Here is a 21,114-nt window from a genome sequence, read left to right on the forward strand (position 1 = left end):
AGTTTTAGTTTGCATGGATTTCACAGCATTTACGGCCAGCAAAACAACATTGATTGAATATTCGAAAATTCAACTATTCGTCCACACCCCTATTGTCTATTTTTTTTCACCCCTAATGTCTATTTTTTGTAAGATTTTGTTTATCTTTAAAACAAATGAAAATATTTTAAAAGAAATCTTTCTGTCCCTCCATTGACAGTCCACACAACTACCACTTTGTCGCTTCAAAAAGTTCATAAAGAGATAAAACTAAAATCCATACGAATCAAGCTGTTATATATTTTCACCATATTCTGTATTCTGAAAATTATTCAGATGGACCAGTGGACAGATTTTACATCAGATATGTTTGCCAAGATAGTGGAGCAGGTATGGGTACAACATCAACAATCAAGTGCTTATCTGTTGCACGTTTACTGCAACTGAGAGAAGGGAGTACCTTGACTTCTTTTGGCAGCTAGAGAGGTAATGCAGGCTAGTTTAAGATTTGATTAAGAAATGCACACTTTAACTTTCAAAGATTGATGAACCATGTCTTGACAGACAGACAGGCTACGCTTTTTATTTAGGTGATGTAATTGTCTACAACAAAACCTGGGATCAACATCTGAAGCCTGTCTGTGTGTTGTTTTCCCATTTAGCTGAAGCTGGACTTACCATCAATTTATTAGTTTTTAAGCTTAGTCATCAAGTATTAGAAATTTCACTAGTATTTAAATTTTTGGTGTTGCAACAACCTTTTTTATTGTATAGTTACATGGGTCAAATACAACCAAAATAGAGCCAGTAAAAAAAATTGTCCGGGCAAGTAAAAATGTAAACCACTGGCCAAACTGGGCCAGTAGAAAAAAGCCTGTTAGGTTTTGAAACTGAACCCGCTAAACCTAGCCTACTGAATTACATAGAGAAGTATCAACCCCTACCTGTGCTTCAACAGTATTGATTTTCCGTGTTTGCTCAGCTGTTTGACTCAGAAGGCTGGTCCCAATCTTGATCATGGTCACTGTGTGGTTTTGCACTGCGTTATTTTGAATTTGAGCCATGTCTTGTTTGAGGTTCTCCTGGATGTAGTTCTCCAGCTGTGGGTGAAATCAGAAGGAATTATTTAAAATTCGAATAGAACAGAAACTCTTTTTAGATAAGACTACAGAAAATACAACCTCAACCTCTGAATTGTTAAACAAAAATACCCTGAAAAGTCAACATTGGCGCAAGACATTATTTAATCAAGGACTGGACACATAATTTTCGTCAACACATGACCCATTAATACTAGCACTTACTTATTCTATTCTATTCTATTGTTTTCTATTTATTAAAAAAATATTGCACCTTGCTAGGCTAAATGGGACTTGACACAGCACTTACCTACTGTTGCCCTGTTTGATTGTTGTTGTTTTGATTGCTTCTATTGTTCTCATTTGTAAGTTGCTTTAATTAAAAATAAAGCAATAAAAATTTTCTAAATAAAGCCAAAGCTTGAGTTCTTTTAAACAGGCCAACAGTGGTTGTAAACCATTTTTATCATTGTTTTTTAAGGGAAAATAGATCTGAGTACCATCAAGATAAATGCATAGGATGGATAGTATACTGAATTAGACAACTGAGATGAAAGGATACTCCTTATTTATTCAAAATGGAAGCCAAAGGTAGCATGTACAGGGTAAACAATACCGGCCCGAGGATTGATCCCTGTGAGACTCCACAATCAAGAGGTATACTAGAGTAGGACTGATGACCAATACGAACACTGAACCATGTGTTGGTCAGATAAGAATGGAACCACTGTAAGACTATTCCACGAAGACCCACAGATATCTCCAGGTGTCTCAACAGGACCTCATGGTCGACCAAATCAAATGCAGCACTCAGATCTAATAAAACTAAAGCCATGGATTTCAGATTCCAGATGGAAACGTTTCATGAAGAGAATTTACAGCCAAATAAGATTGTAATTGAAGACAGTACAACTCTCTCAAGGATCTTTGAGATAAAAGGTACATTAGAAATAGGACAAAAGTTAGAAAGATAGGAAGGATCCAGGTTTGTTTTTTATAAGATATGGCATCACCACAGCAAATGTAAGACTGTTAAGGGAAGGAACCAGTTAACAAGCATTTGTTAATAATAGGCCAATAACAGGCCAGGACCAACTGTGTCCATGATTTTTCTCAGGAAAAGAGGTGGAATAATATCCTGAGGACAGATAGTAGGTTTTAGGTGACCACCAATTTCATTACATGGAACCAGATTAATAGGCTCAAACTCAGACCATATTGAAGAACATAACATCATGCATAGTATATACTGATTTAGACAACTGCGATCTTAAAGTTGTGATCATATCTATTAGAAACTTTCCAAAGTTGTCACAGGGTGAAGTAGAGGGCTCTAAAATGGACTGCACAGAAGGGTTTAAAACAAAGTTAATAGAAGAAAAAAGAACTTGAGGTTTATGACAATTGTTTGTGATAAGTTCAGAAAAATATTTGCATCTTGCGGCCTTTGCAGCTTTTTGAAACATGTTATAAGAGTTTTTTAAAATTTCATAAGAAATCTGCAATCTATCCTTTTTCCATTTGTCCAGATTATGCAGAGTAGAGTCCGACCCCAGAGAGTTACGTACATCATGGTAGGCTACAGAAAATTCTTCCCTAGAACATTAAGAGAGCAAGTTAAGCGTGCCAGCGATGGATTTATTATGTGGATTTGGACAGTGAAAGGACCAGCAAAAGAATATAGGCCTGTGGTCAGAGAAAGATGCACTACTGATTTCAATGTTTGAAATAGAGAATCCATGGGTTAAAAATCAAATCAAGGGTATGGTCATAGATATGTGTTGGATAAGAAACCCATTGAGTAAAGTCAAAAGACTCATTCAGATTTAGAAATTCTGCAGAATATGGTTTAGAAGCACAGCAAACATGCATGTTAAAATCACACGACAGCAATATTTGTTCATGCCTGGCATCCCCCACTAAATCCCCCATTAGTACAGCAAGTTCACTCAAAAAGTCCTTGTTTTGCTGAGGATGACAATATATTAGAGCTATAGCAATAGGGTTTACTAAAACTAGTTATAGCTTATTAATGTTTGTAGCCTAGTGATCTTTTAATATCACTGTCTTGAATTAAACCACGTTAAGCATTCCCTTTGTAACAGTTTTCTAAGTGGAAAACGCTGAAAGTGTACGCGTGTTGCATTCATATTCGACCTGATCTGATTTTCTACATAGTAGGCTATGCTTTATAAATCAGGTGTATGCTGAATTTGATCCTCCAATATCACTGTCTTAGTACATTAAGCGTTTTTCACGTTATGCGCTTTAAGAATGTCCCGCGTCGCTGTGGGGGCGCATTTGCTGTCAGTATAGTGACAGCGATTCTTTTGGACATGTATTGGACCCCTCGTGAGTGAGAATGGATTGACTTTTTAACAGGAACAAGAGAGGAGCAATCTCCCTCTCACCATGTTGGGACAGGTGTTCTGCAATGCCCATTTCATGCCCATTGCAATGCCCATTTAAGTATTATTAAAATCGTGTATTATTGTGGTTTTAGAGACATGGCTTTCGAAAGTGTGGGAGAAACAATAATTTTGCGAAAGAACTTGTAAATTGATTTTTTTTTTTTGACATTTATCTGTCCATTTTTAATTCAATTTTATAAAGATGCAAAATGTAATTAAAAAATCTGAAATTAAGTCAATATTTTATTTTTTGCGCATGAAATTTGTGTATACAGTTTTAATATAAATTTTGGTATTCAACATAGCATTTAAAAATACACCAACCGTTCTTTTTTCTTTCTTTTTTTCGTGGTTAAAAAAGGAAAAAGGAATTGACGCAAAAGTACATGGACCCGTCTACACTAGAGTTGACACTCCATCAGAAGGGCTTTCTTTTACACTGGGCTTAACCCCGGGTTATCATGGTTCTAAAGCCCACAAGGAAAGTTTCACAATTTAGAAGCAGGGTTAGCCAGGGATGTGCACGAGTACTCGCGCACTCTGACATGACAGCGACAATTGATCATGAAGATCGCCGTGACTTAATCGACTTAAAAATATATATTTCTTTATTTTCTGATTGGTTATTGTGACATTTTGACATCACTAAACACTGACTGTTTAGTGTTAGGACAGCATGCCGTTAGGGCTGTCGTGGTGAAGGAATTTCCCTTGCAGTAATTTTGAGGGGCTCAATAGCGCGATATGTGGTATTATCGCCATTTATTCATTTATTTTGATTTATTTTGTTTTTTCTCATTTTGATTATTTGTTGCTATATAACTAAGTGTTACGATGTGGTCAGCTTGCACAAAAACGTGTCCACATAACAGAACATAAACCTCACAATAAGCTTGTTAGGCTATTTTTATATGTATAACAGTTAGTTCCAATCCTCGAATCTGACTGGACAAAAGGCTTTCTGCTGATATTTCATCAGTATCATACTCTTCGTCTCTGCACATAGACATTCAGCGCGCAGTTACATTGTTATGCCACTAGGTGGTGGCAAGGGACTGTCTTTGAGTCATTAAACCATTTATTCAATAAACACTTCAAAAACGCTGATTAATTAAAAGATAGATGTAATAAAACATGGTGTTAATTATTTGAACTTTGAGCTCCACTTTTTAAGGCTCAGCTGACCAGCAATGCATCGCATGGGTAACGCTGATGCTTCACTTAATAGAGACCAATGGCATTGATTCAATGCATTGACCAGCGCTGATGCCATTCATGGTAAATACCCTTAAACATTAAAATGATGATACGACAAATATTTCGCTTTCCTTGGACACAGCAACCTTTTCATGAATACATAAGACTTGACCTCAAAGACAGACGCAGGTAATCGCACGCGTTCAGTCGATCTCTCTCATTCACTGTCTGTTTAAGCTTGTTAAGTGCAAATCCACGAAGCCTCTGTACAAATCACCATGATAAACACAGCCTTGTTATCATTGTTAACTTATTTAACATTCAATACAGTTCAAAACAAGAAGGGTTAGCCTTATGGTTAGTTATACATTCAGAAAAGCATCGTCAAGTTGATTTTTTTTTTTTTTTGTAATATTACTTTTATGTTGTATATATCTGATTAATCTAATATAGGATGTGTTTTACAGTGATATGCATAAGTTTAGACACCCATGCTAAAGTTGACTAAAAAGAGGAATAAAAAATCATCTTTTGGAAATTGAACTTAATGCCTTAATTAAAAAAATTAGGAAAAATCCAACCTTTAAGGACGCCAATTTTCTTTGTGAATGAATAATGTATCGTAAATAAATAAATGTTCTTCCTTAAAATACAGGGTGCGTCTGGACACCCCTATGTTAAATTCCCAGAGGCAGGCAGATTTTTATTTTTAAAGGCCAGTTACTTCATGGATCCAAGATACTATGCATCCTGATAAAGTTCCCTTGGCCTTTGGAATTAAAATAGCCCCACATCATCACATAGCCTTTAAACTTTGACTACAAATGTCTTGTCTTTTACTTTTGTAGCTTTTTTACTAGTCAGCTCCCGACGCGATGTTATTCATTGTACGCGCAAATTCAAAGCGTCGCGTCTGGGCACGTTAATGTGCTCTTTTAAACTCGTAATAAAGCGGTGAATGATTTTTCCAGAAATGACGCTGATCTACAGTGCAAGTTTATATTTAGAATACATTGCAATCACTCCAAAATAGATGACGACAACTCACACACCTGCATTACGAGCTGTGCTTCTTTGCGTGCCTATTAGGCTTTTGCTTCGCAGCACCTGATGGATGCGTTCGTTACACAAACTTTCAGAGGCCGGCACCCGCTTTGAAACGGAAACATTATTTGGTTTAACTGCAGATGAGTGACAATTCAACAATATCCAATGAACAATGAGGCTAGTATTTCTGCCCGTCTTGACTGGTGGACTATAGGGGATGTTACGGTTATGGAGGCCCCTCCTCAAAGCCCAAGGCCAGGCAATCGCCTGCTCTGCCTATAGCTAGCGCGGTGTTGTGTGGCTGGATGTATTAATCCACATAGCTCTCTCTATTTACTCCCGAAATCTGAGGCAGCCAAGACGAGATGGAATTATTTTGTTTTTAAAGAAAATGCTCCCTCAACTCTACCGAAATTCGTTTATGTACTTGCGCACTTCTTATAACTTACTGTGTTTACTCAGCTCTTATGGTGATTTTCTGAAGTAAAACTGACGCTTCATCTTTTGTGTGATGTACAATAAACTTTATTAAACTCATCAGTATATGTTTGATCATCATTCGGACCTGGTCCGAAACAGCAGACTTGTAGGCTATTAATAATGGATAGCCTAACGTTACATACAAGCAAATGACAAATACGTTATAACCCAAGGGCGTAGGTTTGATTTTGAAATTGGTGGGGACGGGGACATCCCCTGCCCTGAAGCTGAGCTGCATCTGTCATTAAAGGGACAGTTCACCCAAAAATGAACATTCTGTCATCATTTACTCTCCCTCAAGTTGTTTTAAACCTGTATGAATTTCTTTCTTCTTCTGAACACAAAAGAAGATACTTTGAAGAATGTCGGTAACCAGAAAGTTGATGGACCTCCATAGTAGAAAAAAAAAACTCAATACTGGTTACCGACATTCTTCAAAATATCTTCTTTTGTGTTCAGCAGAAGAAAGAAATGCATACAGGTTTGAAACAACATGAGGGAGAGTAAATGATGACAGAATTTTCATTTAAAAGTGAACTTACATAAATTAACTGTTGGCATATTTGTTTCACATCAATAATGTCCAGTTTGTCCTGTTGGACATGAGACACGGCAATACTGTTAAGTCACTTGTGACCATTGCTCTGAGCCATGTTTTCAGTGTCCTTAGAGCACTGAAACATCTTTAAGTCTCAGCTGATGAGACTGGGATGACAAGGGTTTCAACTTCATCAAACAGTCCTCTCATTTCAACAAGACCAAGCAATGTTGTGTTTTTATGTTTTATGGGGACTTTTTACAGACATAATGATTTTATACTGTACAAACGGTATATTATATCCCCCCTACACTAACCCTGCCTATCACAGAAAACTTTCTGCATTTTTACATTTTCAGCTGTTTTCCAAAAATAAATAAATAAATCCCCACAAGGACAAGTATTTCAGATATTGCCATCTTTGTGGTGACATTTTGTCCCTATAATGTAGTGTTACACACACACACACTTAAGCATACACACACACTCTCTCTCTCTCTCTCTCTCTCTCTCTCTCTCTCTCTCTCTCTCTCTCTCTCTCTCTCTCTCTCTCTCTCTCTCTCTCTCTCTCTCTAACGATTGTCAAACTAACGATTGTTCGCCACTTATCCCGCGATCGTAATAGAGTAGTAAAAACTGATTTGTCCCGCATTTTTGTGCACAGAACTGTTAATTTCTCCCTAGCTTACCGCATCTAGGTTTCCTTCGGAGGAGCATTACCGCTTTACACCAGAGCCTCTCACAAGTTAGATAGAAAAAACAAAGCCAATCAGTTTAGCGATGTGTGTTAAGAGGGCGGGACTCAGATATATATTAACCGTTTGTGTACCGTGAATTGCGCATTTTTCTCAGAACGCTCTTGTGAGAGATTTTAATCTAAATAAGATGTTTCCTGATTCAATAAAATAAGCCTAATACATAAAAACCACAAGACACAACTGGACAACAGTGGTTATATAAATATATTTTAAGTTTTGATCGAAATTATTGATAGGGACATATCAGTGTCACTGGATATTGGTAGGGACACGTCCGTAGCGGCCCTACTAAATTCTACGCCCCAATAACCGTAATTAAACCAAAGAGTATACTCTTTGATTAAACTACTAAACTATACCTGTTCCATCTCTATACAGCACTCTGACTCTGTAGGCATTATTGTCCGACTCGAAATGAACACCGTTACTGAGTTACTACGTACTACGGTGGCCGAGAGGTGCAAAACAAATCACAATTACAAAAACAAAACAACAATTCAGAAAACAAAATAACAATTCAGAAAACAAAATAACAATTCAGAAAACAAAACAACAATTCAGAAAACACAACGACAATTTAGAAAACAAAATAATTCAGAAAACACAACGACAATTCAGAAAACACAACGACAATTCAGAAAAAAACGGAAAGGGTAGGTATATTTTGAGAATGACGTGCTTATCACTGATTGGACTAGACACCTGTCAATCAAGAAATTTGTGATCAACTTTGTTTTGCTATGCGAAAATAGAACACATTAAACTTTACTTTGAAGAAGGACATTCATGTGCTGTGATTGTGGACATGCTGGCGGCATACCACATAATATTTACTATATTAATAGTGTGTCATGAGTTTAGTATGCCTGAGCACATGGTTAGCATGAGTGTTTCGCGATTAGCGCGATAGCCCGCTATTCATTATAAATGGTCATTATGTCGATGTTATTTGAGTGTATGAGAGTACATGATGTTGTTTCAGTCTTATTGTGTTTCTAAAAAGCATGAGATTAGAGTGTTACTAACAGCTGTAAATGCCACACGTCATTTTGGGGCTAGCTAGAGCATGAGAACTGCACAGAGAGAGTGTTAAAGGGGTCATATAATGCCATTTTTGTACAAGCTAATATGATTCTTTAGGGTCTAAATTAAAAGTTTGTAATTTACTTTAATTAAAAATTCTCATTAGTATTGTAAGAAAACACTCATTTACCTGGTCAAAAACAGCTCTGTTTTCAGCACGCCGTTTAAGTGCATGTGTCTTTAAATGATAATGAGCTTTGCTCACCCCGCCCCTCTGTTCTGTGCGTACACCGTTTGAAATAATAACACAATAACCATAACGCGTTGTTCATTATAAACGTGGGATTATGAATTATATTGAGAACGTCGTACATAGAAAACATGCTGTAATGTACCCTGAGTGTAAACAGTGTAAACATTCATCGTGAAGCGTGCAGCAAGGTTTGCAAATTTGCAAAGGTTAATATAAATATTAATATAAAGGTTAATAAAACAATACACTCACTTCTTCTGGAGGTTCAGCAGGAACACGTTGGTACCGATCCGTTTTTTTCTCGTTTGTAAAGCTGTGTGGTGTGAAATGATTGCGCAATCGTGGGGAATCCCCGTGAGGGAATCCCCACGTCAATCCTTTGGGCATATCCCTTCAAAAACAAAACTCAGCCACTGCTCATTTACATCAAAATGACTGCTGTGTTCCTTATTACACCGAAGAACACCACAGACGCCATTCTGCTCATAGACAGCACTCCAGTGAGGGTATCAACAATGACGTGCGGGCTATGATTGACAGCTCGCTCACGATTGAGGGCGGGTCTGTGTTGAAACGCTGCTGTCATCACAAAATCGAACGGCTTGATTTCAGAGAGGGTCAAACATATAAGGAGATTTTAAAAAAAAACACTGGATGGATTTTTATCATTTTATGATGGTTGTGTACAGGCACTGCTAACACACATTTCAGTACAATCAACTTGTAAAAGTGCATGTACCATTATATGACCCCTTTAAATAGCTTGTTGATCATATTTTTCCTTCTAGTGTGATGGAATGTTTAAAGTCACTTGTGTCTACAACGGTCATTACTGTAAAAAAAAAAAAAAGAAAAAAGAACTGATATACATGTTGAGAATGTATGTTTTGAGCTTTTGTTATGCATATTCTCTTTTGCTTCTGAGTAAATAACGTTACACCAACAAATAAGCCATCACTGCAATTGCTTTTATTTCATTTTTCGACATACCACGACATTAAAAGCTGCGTCCACCAGGACAGTTGTTCGGCTACCAGACAATGTGGTTAGTAAGTTACTTCTGCAGAAGTTGCGTGTTAAACATGATGACATATGCAAGAACTCAACCCACCAGGGACAGAACAAGGACACGTCGTAGATTCGTTAGGCGTACCTATCACTCCACGGGACCGAACTATCTTTGGCACGTTGATGGGTACGATTTGTTTTCTAAATTTCTACCCTCGGTACTTCCAGTATCGCTTGATTCTGGCTCTGGCTTGATTGACAGGTGTCTCGTCCATTCAACGATAAGTACGTCATTCTCAAAATATACCTACCTTTTCCGTTTTTTTCTGAATTGTCGTTGTGTTTTCTGAATTGTCGTTGTGTTTTCTGAATTGTCGTTTTGTTTTTTCTGAATTGTTTTTTTTTTTCTGAATTGTTATTTTGTTTTCTAAATTGTAGTTGTGTTTTTTGAATTGTTGTTTTGTTTTCTGAATTGTTATTTTGATTTTAGACTTGCCATTGTGTTTACACTTTGTTGTTTTGTTTTTGGATTTGTTATTTTGTTTTTGTAATTGTGATTTGTTTTGCACCTCTCGGCCACCGTATGTTTCTGATATTATCATCATTCCGTGAGATGAAATTGTCCTGAGAGACTGAGCGCGAGCTCATGAAGCTCCGCCCCCTGTGCTGTGCAGCAGCAGCTTATTTGCATTTAAAGGGCACACACTAAAACAGCACGTTTTTCTGAGCCCCCAAAAATGACAATTTAAACATGCTGTAAAAAATGATCTGTTGGGTATTTTGAGCTAAAACTTCACATACACACTCTGGGGACATCAGAGACTTATTTTACATCTTGTGAAAAGGGGCTTAATACGGGACCTTTAATAAATTGTGAGCCGAACAAGAGTTGCAGCACAAATCAGCAACAGGAGTCTGATTTCATTTATCACAAGAGTAAAGAGCTAACTGACAAGATGATGGCGGAATATTTTGTGTCAAAGCAAAATGTAAAAGCGCCTATTTAAGCGACAGTTGTTGTAAATCTCAATCTCCACAATGTTGAGTGCATATCCTTATATCCTTGTATGTTCTCTTTCCTGTATCGAGTTCCTGAAACAAGCCAAGACTCAAACAAACAGGATGTCAATAATGAGTGACAAGTTTCATCCTCACTGCAAACATTTCTTAAATGCTAAGATAAAAAAAAAAAATGTGGTGAATCAACCTTTCAATCTTGATGGATGAATGAATGAATCAATGACTCATTAAGACAGTGACTTGCCGCCATCTACTGGCAGTTTTAATTTTATATCTCTTTTAAGTAGCCTATCAGTTAATTTCAGTTTCATTTCATATTTCAAAATATTATGAAATTGTATATAAAATCATAGCATAATTTATGCATTTATAATTGCAGTGTAAATACATTTAAATACTTCTGTGCCATTTCTGCAGTGCAAAAATAGATGATAAATTGATACTGATATTGTTTGATTAGTAGCACACTAAGCAAAATATTGTCAAATTATCGTTAGCAATAAAAAATTAGATTTCTTTTAATATGAGTCATCAATGATATCAAAAACAATGAGAAGAGGTTCTTGGGTCAGATTGTTCTCTCTCCACACATGGACCACAGCAGAGATTGTTTTCAATCTGGCCGAGAGCACCTTGTTCAGGCAATTTTGGACTGATTATTTTGATGCGGATATGAACATGGTTGCAATGTTCATATACATTATCCTGAAACAAACTGAACGGTAACACTTTACAATAAGGTCACATTAGTTAATATTAGTTAATGCATTAGCTAATATGAACTAATAATACGCAATATGTTTTTAAAGCATTTATTAAACTTTGTTGATGTTAGTACTTCAGTAAAATCTAATTGTTCATTGTTCATGTTAGTTCACAGTTCATTAAATAATGTTAAACACAACTTTGGATTTTTAAAAATGTATTAGTAAATGTTGAAATTACCATTGACTAAATGCTGTAGAAGTATTGTTCATTGTTAGTTCATGTTAACTAAAGTAGTTAACCAATGTTAATTAATGAAACCTTATTGTAAAGTGTTACCAACTGAACTAACTCTTCCTTGCCTCACTGATGGCATTGAAAGGAATAATGTTCATTCCTTTAAAATAAGCATTCATTGTTGTTTCCTGATTTTTAGCTGCTTGATTGAACTGATTACATTGTTTCATTGTGAGGAAAGCACACTGAAGTCATACAGCTCTCTGGCTTAAGTCTAGGTTTGATTCTTAGTTTGAGTTTGCTTGGCTTGCGTTTGATTCTAACACCTTTTCCCCTCCCCTAGAGGTCTGTCTTGACATTATATTTGTGTCTGAACCATGGTACATTTGCATCAATGCAAGTACCACAAAGAATACTAGCGGAAACTTTCCACCAAATCTTTACACGCACAAATCAGCACTTGCATTTGTCTGCCGTGAATGCATTTCAAGAGATGCGAAGCAGAGATACAATAAATTAATAGTTTTTAGAAAGTGTTAGTGATGGCTTGCCAAGATGCAAATTATACATCAGTAATGATTCACTTCCACAAGTTGAACTGCAAACCATACTCCCATTTGTAAGTGGATTCAGGTGAAATTCACATTTAAGTTTAGAAAACTACTTTCACATAAACAAAACATACCTAACTCTGAAATGAAACCACAAAAGTGTCCTAAAATATAAGCAAATTACCTTTAAAAACCACATCTATTTATGTACTTGTTTTCTACTGTCATGTACAAGAGGAACTTGGTACCTTTTGCAGCCATTGTGTGTTGTTCTCCATGATGGTCTCTAGTTGTTCTAGTCTTTGGACTGAGCTGTCATAGTCAACCAGGTCATCTCTCTGCACTTGGTTGGTGTAGGTACTTGAAGGACCTCCACAGTTCTGCGGTTCTGGCAGCAGAAAAGTGTAGGTGCATGGCCCATTCTGGATCTGGTATGACTTCTTTCCTGTTGCATCTGAATTGGTCATAAATGCTTCCCCAACACTAAGGCAATAAATTAGAAATAGTGTGCCGGTGTTCAGCATATTTGTTCTGAAAATATTTAATACTACTACTACCTGTTTAAGTAAATATCTTTGTTCCTGTCTTATTAGAGGATGGATGTTTGAAGAATGAAGACTCTAAGTCTCTACATCCAGTTGATTCTCCTTTTCCAGGACTGTGCTCACACTCATTTATATGCCATCAAGAGTAGGAGGAGGAGACAGTGTCACAGAAGCAGTCGTAGAGTGTCACTCGCTCACAGGCTGATTGTACTCATCCCTCATCAGTCTAACAGGCTGTTGTATTACCCAAGTCCTCTGTGAAGGACTGAGACTCCTCCCATGACCCATGGCCTCTACTTGAGGAGCACTGCTTGGAAAGAGGAGGATAAAGAGCATTCCAGCCAGACCCTGAAGCTCTTAAGCTCTCCCTCTTGCCTGTATCTGCTTCTCCAACAAAAGCCAAGACAATGGTTCTAGTCAGCAGGAGAGGACGGGGACGCAATGGTTGTATTTGTGTTGTTCTTAGAGGCTGCTGCCTCTAAAAAAAAAAAAAAACTCTACTCAGGATGCAGCTGTATAATTCAAGTAATGCAGCTTCAGCAGTGTCCAAGTCACACCAGACGACCACATGTCCAGATGTGTTTTTTGCTTTGCTTTTGTCCTTCCATATTCTCCTCTTCAAAGCACTGGTCCCCTTGAATGTTTGAAGAGAGATTAAGAGAGGGTCTTTCAGTTGTCACTCAAACTATCATTTCAAGACCATCACTTCCTGTCCTAAATCTTGAAAACAGTGGGATCCAAAAGTCTGAGAATCTTGTCATTGAAAACTGGAAGCACATTTTTAGGTTTTTGAAAAATGTCTTCAAAAAATTAAGAAATTCTGATATTGTTGTCAGTTTTTCAGGTTAACTTGTTACTCAAATTGATATGTTGGTAATATGCCGAAAGATGAAAAGCTACTTGTTTATTAAAGTATTTGGCTTTCACTAAGATGATATTTGTAAAAGCTCTTATCATGGAATTTAAAATGATTCCTTATTGTCATTATTGCAGTTGCTAAAAATAATCTTCATTTTCATATTGTCTGATATGGTCATGCATTTCTTGCGGTCATTGCTTTTCTTTGGAAGGGAGAAGCAGTTGATTGTGTTTTTGCTGTCTGTTCGGTTGCTCATGGTTTCAGCTGTGTCTCTTGAAATAATGTTTGTTAGTACAGCAGTTTTAAAGTGTTTTGTTTTTCAAATCAGTTTTTTTAAGTCTCTGGTGTTAAAAATAAAATGTGTTAAACTTATGATGGTTATTCAAAGATGCATAAAAAGTCCACCGGATACTGGTAAAAAAAAATGTTTTCAAAATTACAAACAGCCTACATTTAGTATTTGACCTATAAAAATAAAATATTATTAGGCAAGTCCGTAAGAGCACTTCCTGATTTCAGATAATCACAGTATATTGGCCTGAAAAGCTGACATGAAGGAAGGGGAAGGCAGGTGTTGTGGGAGGAAATAATTCCGCTCAGAGGATGTTTTGTCTTTTAACCCCTTGGGTGTCTCCTCTGCTTGGATATTATGTCCTTGTCGTCACTTCCATTACACTTCCAAGAGAACATTGCTTTATGATGACCATCAAAGCTTCTATTCTAGTGTAGACACTCAAAGTATTACACACTCAAAGAAGAAGAGGTTCTATATAGAACAGGGGTTCTCAACTCTGGCCCTCGAGGTCCACTTTCCAGCAGTTTTGCTCCAACTCTAATCAAACACACCTTGAACAATCTAATCAATGTCTTCAGGATTACTAAAAGATATAGATAAGTGAGTTTGATCAAGGTTGGAGCTAAACTCTGCAGAAAAGTGGACCTCGAGAGGGCCAGAGTTGAGACCACCTTATATAGATCCTTAAAGATCCTTTAGGGCAGTTGTGGCCTAATGGTTAGAGAGTTGGACTTGTAACCCGAAGTCTCAGTACCGACAGGAAATGTAGGTGGGTGAATCCAGGTGGGATATGGAATATTTAATTACTGCAATATGTATTCTTAAAATTACATCAGAATGGGAAAAGGTTTTTTAAAAATTACATTTACACACAAACAAACCGCAAATTTAATTTTGTAGCTCAACTTTCATGGGATAGAACGGACAGGATTGTGGAATATCAGTTTTTTTTTTCCTGGCTCAAAATGAGGTGGAGGTGGTAAAATCCTGATCATGTGCACCACGTCTTCAACTGGCTGAAGAAAACACTTTTTACAAGCACATATTTTAGGTATTTTGATAAGATACTTAGATTTTTATTTTGAGAATACTACCATTATATAGTGTACACTCTGAGAATTCAAAGCCATGTTCAGATTTGAAAGTTCAAATTGAACAAAGAAAAAATGCATTGACTTGTATCTGAACTTTAAAGGGCACTCAAACCTCTTTTTAGTTGATATATGTCTCATTCTACATTACATTCACACTGGTGTTTTAGGAAAAATAATTAGAATACAATAATTATTATTAGGGCCCAAGCCCTGAAAGGGCGAAGGCCCTATTGTTTTCGTAAGGATTTATTTTATTTTTTTTTCATTTTTTATTTTTTTTGGACTTTTTGCCACTTTTGGGGCCCTTAACATGCTCAAAAACTCTTGAAATTTTGCACACACGTCAGAACCTGCGGCCATCAGGGCCGGGCTGAAGTTGGTACCGGGGCGTGGCAGGGGGGCTCGACAGCACCCCCTGGAATGGGGTCCGAAAACTTGGTCCATAAATCAAACACGCTTGCATGTAATAATATGAAACTCAGTACACATATAGATCTCATCGGGCTGAACAACTTTCGTGCTCTAAGTTTTACACCAGCCCAACAGGAAGTCGATTATTATACGTTGTTTGGAAAACGCATACAATGGAATGTGAAATACTCCTCCTAGGGAATTCATCCGATCGCCACCAAACTCGGTGTGAATGAAGTCAAGACATTGAGGATGAATTCTTGCGAACGGATTTTTGATATCTCGAACGGTTTGGCCGTGACGAGGAAACGAATGTATGGCGAATAATGGGACACAGGAAGTGTGTTATAACTTCTGCATACATTAACTGATCTTGATGAAACTTCCGCAGTGTGTTCGTTGTAAGAGGCCGATCACATGGATGTGACTATTGTGAGTCAAAGTTATAGCGCCACCAACTGGCAACAGGAAGTTTGCCACTTTTTTTGTACATTTGGAGTGCTGTCAATACAGAGAACAACGACAAAAATCGGTGTTGCCTACATCGAGTTATTCTATTTTTAAAATTTGCACCCTGTTGACTTCAATGGGGCAAGTTTTAAACCTGCTTTTAGCCTCTTAACATCCTTGATGTGTCATTACAAGTGCACAGAAAATGTGAGTGATTCCTTCAGAGTCAACACGCGGTGAATCTGACTGCAGTAGATGTGAAAGCCAGCGCAAATACCTGTTTACATCCTGTTTTCGGTTGAAGTCCAAAGTAGTCGATTGCCGAGTTCACGCGCGTGATCATAGGTAACTAAACCTATGCGCGTGAACTCGACAATCGACTACTTTGGACTTCAACGGAAAACAGGATGTAAACAGGTATTTGCGCTGGCTTAAATAACATCATTTTTATACATATCTTTCACATCTACTGCAGTCAGATTCACTCGTGTTCACTCTGAAGGAATCACTCACATTTTCTGTGCACTTGTAATGACACATCAAGGATGTTAAGAGGCTAAAAGCAGGTTTAAAACTTGCCCCATTGAAGTCAACAGGGTGCAGATTTTAAAAATAGAATAACTCGGTGTAGGCAACACCGATTTTTGTCGTTGTTCTCTGTATTGACAGCACTCCAAATGTACAAAAAAATGAGCTCAATGTTAAAATTGACCGGAGTTCTCCTTTAAGTGGTTTATTTTATTCCCACCAAACTTTTTCAACATGATGAAAATACATTAAAGATGCTAAATTGTAAACAGATAATAAATATCTCAAACGGTTTTGCTATGGCGAGGGATTAAAGTAATGTCAAAAAAGGAAACACTAAAAACCTCCTATCTTCTAAAAATGTAATTATACACCATTTATTTCTATATAAAATTATACAAATATCAGAACTAAACCCATTTTATTCTTTTTTTTTTAAATTTAATAATTGTTTATTTATTTTGTTACATATATATAATGTATATATATTTTTTTTTTTTGTTACTTTATATATATATATATATATATATATATATATATATAGCTGCGAGCAGCGATGGAGGGCCCAAGCCAGTGACACCGCCACCCCGGTGGCTTTAGTGTAACTAAAGGCACCAGGGTGGCGGTGCCACCGGCTTGGGCCCGCAATCGCTGCTCGCAGCTATATTTTTATATTATTATTCATATGACAGTAGTAATAGCCATGTATTGTAAAACAAATGCACTGTAAAATAAATGAAAATGACTATTTCACAAGTATATTATGTTATGCTACAGTAGGGAAATAACAATACTTTTGTCCTAATTTCTGCACTTGCAAGAGATAAACCATTGAGCTTTTATTTTCACTGAAACTAGTTGAGCTTCTATTCATCACAACTGGTAGTCGCATTAAAATGATTGAAATTCGAATTGTTAAGCATGATGAAGTGGTAACATATTACACTGAAGTAGGCTTCTTTTAAATCAGCATTTATTTGAAGTAAAAGGTCTTCTTTGGCAAAAGTATATTTCCCTAATAGCCTATAACACATGCTTTATTACCTTCAAACCTAAATTAAAAACCCTGGATATCATTGGCAGTGAATGATGCATCTGTGCTGCCCTCAAAAATTGGTCAGATGAAGGTATATCAGTAATAGACAGGACTATGACACAAGCATTGGATTAGGACATGCCTTGTTGCCTTCCTACCGCCGTATCCTGTGGTTGAGGCAGCATTTTTCATCTGTCGGACACAGCGTATATAGAACCCCTTTGAACCTGTTTTTCTACGACTGCAGTTTTCACTAGAGAAATGCACACCAGCAAACAAGTTTTATTTTTGTTTATTTTTACTTTTGACAAATCAATGTATCAAATGTCAGACCTGTGTAATTTTTTGTAATACTATTATCATCTATAATATTTATTATTTAAGAAGTATTAATGGTGGGAGTAAAATGTGTGAAAGTAAATCCAGTATATCTTTCTGAGTGATCACAGTATTAGTAACTTTGTTGCTGCATGTTACCAGTGGCTCTACTATTTGGTAGCTAGTAGACATTCCTGTTTCTGGAATGTCACTACAGCTCAGAATCATCTTGCCACCCCCCCCCCCCCCCCCCACACACACACACACACACACACACACACACACACACTTAAAATCAGTGCAGAAAATGCAAAGAAATGACGGCCATCGCTCAGGTGCAGGGGATGAATAATTTTCCCGTATTACATGTTTGGGAGGGCTCCTGTTTGTGTTAGTCATTTAATGTCACAAGGAAGTTGCAGGAGGAAGGAAATTACACAATGACCTTCTTTTTCTTAAACAGCGTTTACAACGTGCAAAAGCTCTGTCCATTTTATTCTGATGAGAGAGTTTGTCATTTACAGGTTTGGGAGGCTATTTTTTCCTTTCATTACACTAGAGACCTGCTCACACTGTGAAAAACATTTTAAATAAAACATTAATATGGAAACTCCATTTAACCCTTTAATGCATCAATTAAAACAAAGAAAAAAATCTTAAAAGAAAAATGTTGTGCCAACCCCTACTTGTACAATTGTGACAGGGCAACTGTACAGTCTTATTTATGACAGCATACTTAAAATTACTTCTTTAATATCTACCACTACTACTGCGGTGGACCATCTAAAAATACATCAACTATCCCTTCAATGTCCTTTTCTCTCCAAAACAAGAACATTCCCAAAATCTATTTTTCCAAAATGATTTATTTTTAGATGAATTACACATGTCCACTGCAGTATCAGTGGTAGATATTCAAGAAGTAATTTTTAAAGTATGCTGCCATAAATTAAGACTGCACAGTTGCCCTTTCACAATTCTACAAGTAGGGGTTGCACGACTACTGATTTCTCCTCGTCGATTGCCGTGTCTACACCAGACGTGACCGTTGACGCGTTGCGTAATGCTTCAAGCTGTCTACACTGGACATGACAAAGCAACCTTTGTAAATCCATTTGTCCTTCCTATCACGAGTGCTTGGAATACGTCATAAATAGAACGAGGCATAGGTTTACTGTCAGGGATTTGGTGTCTGGTGTAGACACGGTGTGACTCGTCAAAACTACCCGAGTTACACGAGTACTCTTTTTTTACTCTCGGTTTGTTACCTCTAAAAAGGGACCTCTAAAAATATAAGTCAACAAGTGTTTATTAATTGGCACAATGTTTTCAACAATTACGTCTTTTACATGTTGTAAAATCTTTAAAATAACAGGTTTCATTTTGTTTTTAACAGGAAAAAATATAGTTACACTAAAGCCACCGGGGTGGTGGTGTCACCGGCTTGGGCCCTCCATCGCTGCTCGCAGCTATATATATATATATATATATATATATATATATATATATATATATATATATATATATATATAATATAATAAAATAAATGTAACAAAAAATATATATATATACATTATATATATGTAACAAAATAAACAATTATTAAATTTAAAAAAAAAGAATAAAATGGGTTTAGTTCTGATATTTGTATAATTTTATATAGAAATAAATGGTGTATAATTACATTTTTAGAAGATAGGAGGTTTTTAGTGTTTCCTTTTTTGACATTACTTTAATCCCTCGCCATAGCAAAACCGTTTGAGATATTTATTATTTGTTTACAATTTAGCATCTTTAATGTATTTTCATCATGTTGAAAAAGTTTGGTGGGAATAAAATAAACCACTTAAGAGGAGTGGGTAAAAATACAGAGGCTGATTTTGCAAAGAAATCCACATTCAAACCAAAATATCTGACTTCCTGTTACTCGGAGCTAATTACTGTAAATTAGAAAATTGTCCGGCTCGATGAGACCAATATGTGTACTGATTTTTGTGACAGTACATAAAATTAACCCCTTCACTTTTGTCAAAAGCATTTAGAAAGTGACACACTTCCTGCTGCCAGTTGGTGGCGCTATAACTTTTACTCACAATAGTTACATACATGTGATCGGCCTCTTACCACGAACACACTGCTGAAGTTTCATCAAGATCAGTTAATGTATGCAGAAGTTATAACACTTCGTTTTTATCTTTTCTCGCCATAAATTTGTTTCCTCGCCACGGCCAAACCGTTCAAGATATCAAAAATCCGTCCGCAATTTAGCATCCTCAATGTCTTGACTTCATGCTGACCGAGTTTGGAGGCGAGTGGATGAATTCTCTAGGAGTACATCAAATTCCACAGCATGCGTTTTTCAAACAACCCATAATAGCCGACTTCCTGTTGGGCGGAGCTAATAACTTAGAGTGCGGAAGTTGTTCGGCCTGATGAGATCTATATGTGTACCGAGTTTCATATTAATTCATGCAAGCGTGTTTGATATATGGACCAAGTTTTCAGACCGTGTTCAAGGGGGCGCTGTTGAGCCCCCCTGCCACGCCCGGGTACCAGTTTCAGCCCGGCCCTGATGGCCACGGGTTCTGACCTGTGTGCAAAGTTTCAAGAGTTTTTGAGCATGTCAAGGGCCCCAAAAGCCACTGAAACCTTGAAAAACAAAGATTAAATGGAATAGACAAATCCCCCCCCCCCCCCCCACCCACACAGACACACACACAGAGAGAGAGAGAAAATTCTCCAGAAAATCCTCATTCAAACCAAAATATCTGACTTCCTGTTGGTTGGAGCTAATGACTATAAATTAGAAAGTTGTCCGGCTTGATGAGAACAATATACGTACCAAGTTTTGTGATTCTAGGAAAAACTAAGCCCCCATTTTTGACTAAAGGTGGTGCTACTGAGCCATTCCACCATGCCCGTTTCTGAAACTTTGCACATGTCTACCGGCTAATAAATTTGATGTGTCTGTCAAGTTTCATCCAATTTCAAGCATGCTAAGAGTCTCAAAAGCATCAAAAAAGAATATTAAAGTTTGATGCGTTGCCATGGCAACAGTATCTAAGATATCAATAATCCTTTCACAGGTCTACATCTGCCGTGTGTCTACATTATACACATAAAGTTTGAAGCAAATCGGGTAAAAATAAGAGGGTGATTTCAAAGCATTTTGAAAGTGACAAACTTCCTGCAGCCAGTTGGTGGCGCTATAACTTTGACTCACAATAGTCACATCCATGTGATCGGCCTCTTACAACGAACACACTGCTGAAGTTTCATCAAGATCAGTTAA

The 21,114-nt window shown here is 37.0% G+C and overlaps 2 protein-coding genes across 5 annotated transcripts in view; one reads left to right on the forward strand and one right to left on the reverse strand.

Annotated features, from left to right (window-relative positions):
* angpt2a (angiopoietin 2a) overlaps positions 1 to 13,172 on the reverse strand; it is a 31,282-nt gene extending 18,110 nt beyond the window's left edge. For 2 of the 3 annotated variants that reach the window (XM_079854882.1, XM_079854881.1), the window contains exons 1-2: positions 12,535 to 13,172; positions 924 to 1,079 (exon numbers count right to left, since the gene is read on the reverse strand). In XM_079854882.1, coding sequence (XP_079711008.1) covers positions 924 to 1,079; positions 12,535 to 12,810 — 432 coding nt within the window. In that variant the 5' untranslated portion in view covers positions 12,811 to 13,172. Of the gene's footprint in view, positions 1 to 923; positions 1,080 to 5,718; positions 5,885 to 12,534 lie in introns of those variants that run through there. The other variant, XM_079854883.1, reaches the window with a different exon arrangement.
* mcph1 (microcephalin 1) overlaps positions 1 to 21,114 on the forward strand; it is a 123,488-nt gene that overhangs the window by 94,671 nt on the left and 7,703 nt on the right. The gene's annotated exons all lie outside the window — the stretch shown is intronic.

The sequence above is a fragment of the Squalius cephalus genome (genome assembly GCF_949319135.1).
Source record: "Squalius cephalus genome assembly, chromosome: 21".
NCBI classification, from domain to species: domain Eukaryota; kingdom Metazoa; phylum Chordata; class Actinopteri; order Cypriniformes; family Leuciscidae; genus Squalius; species Squalius cephalus.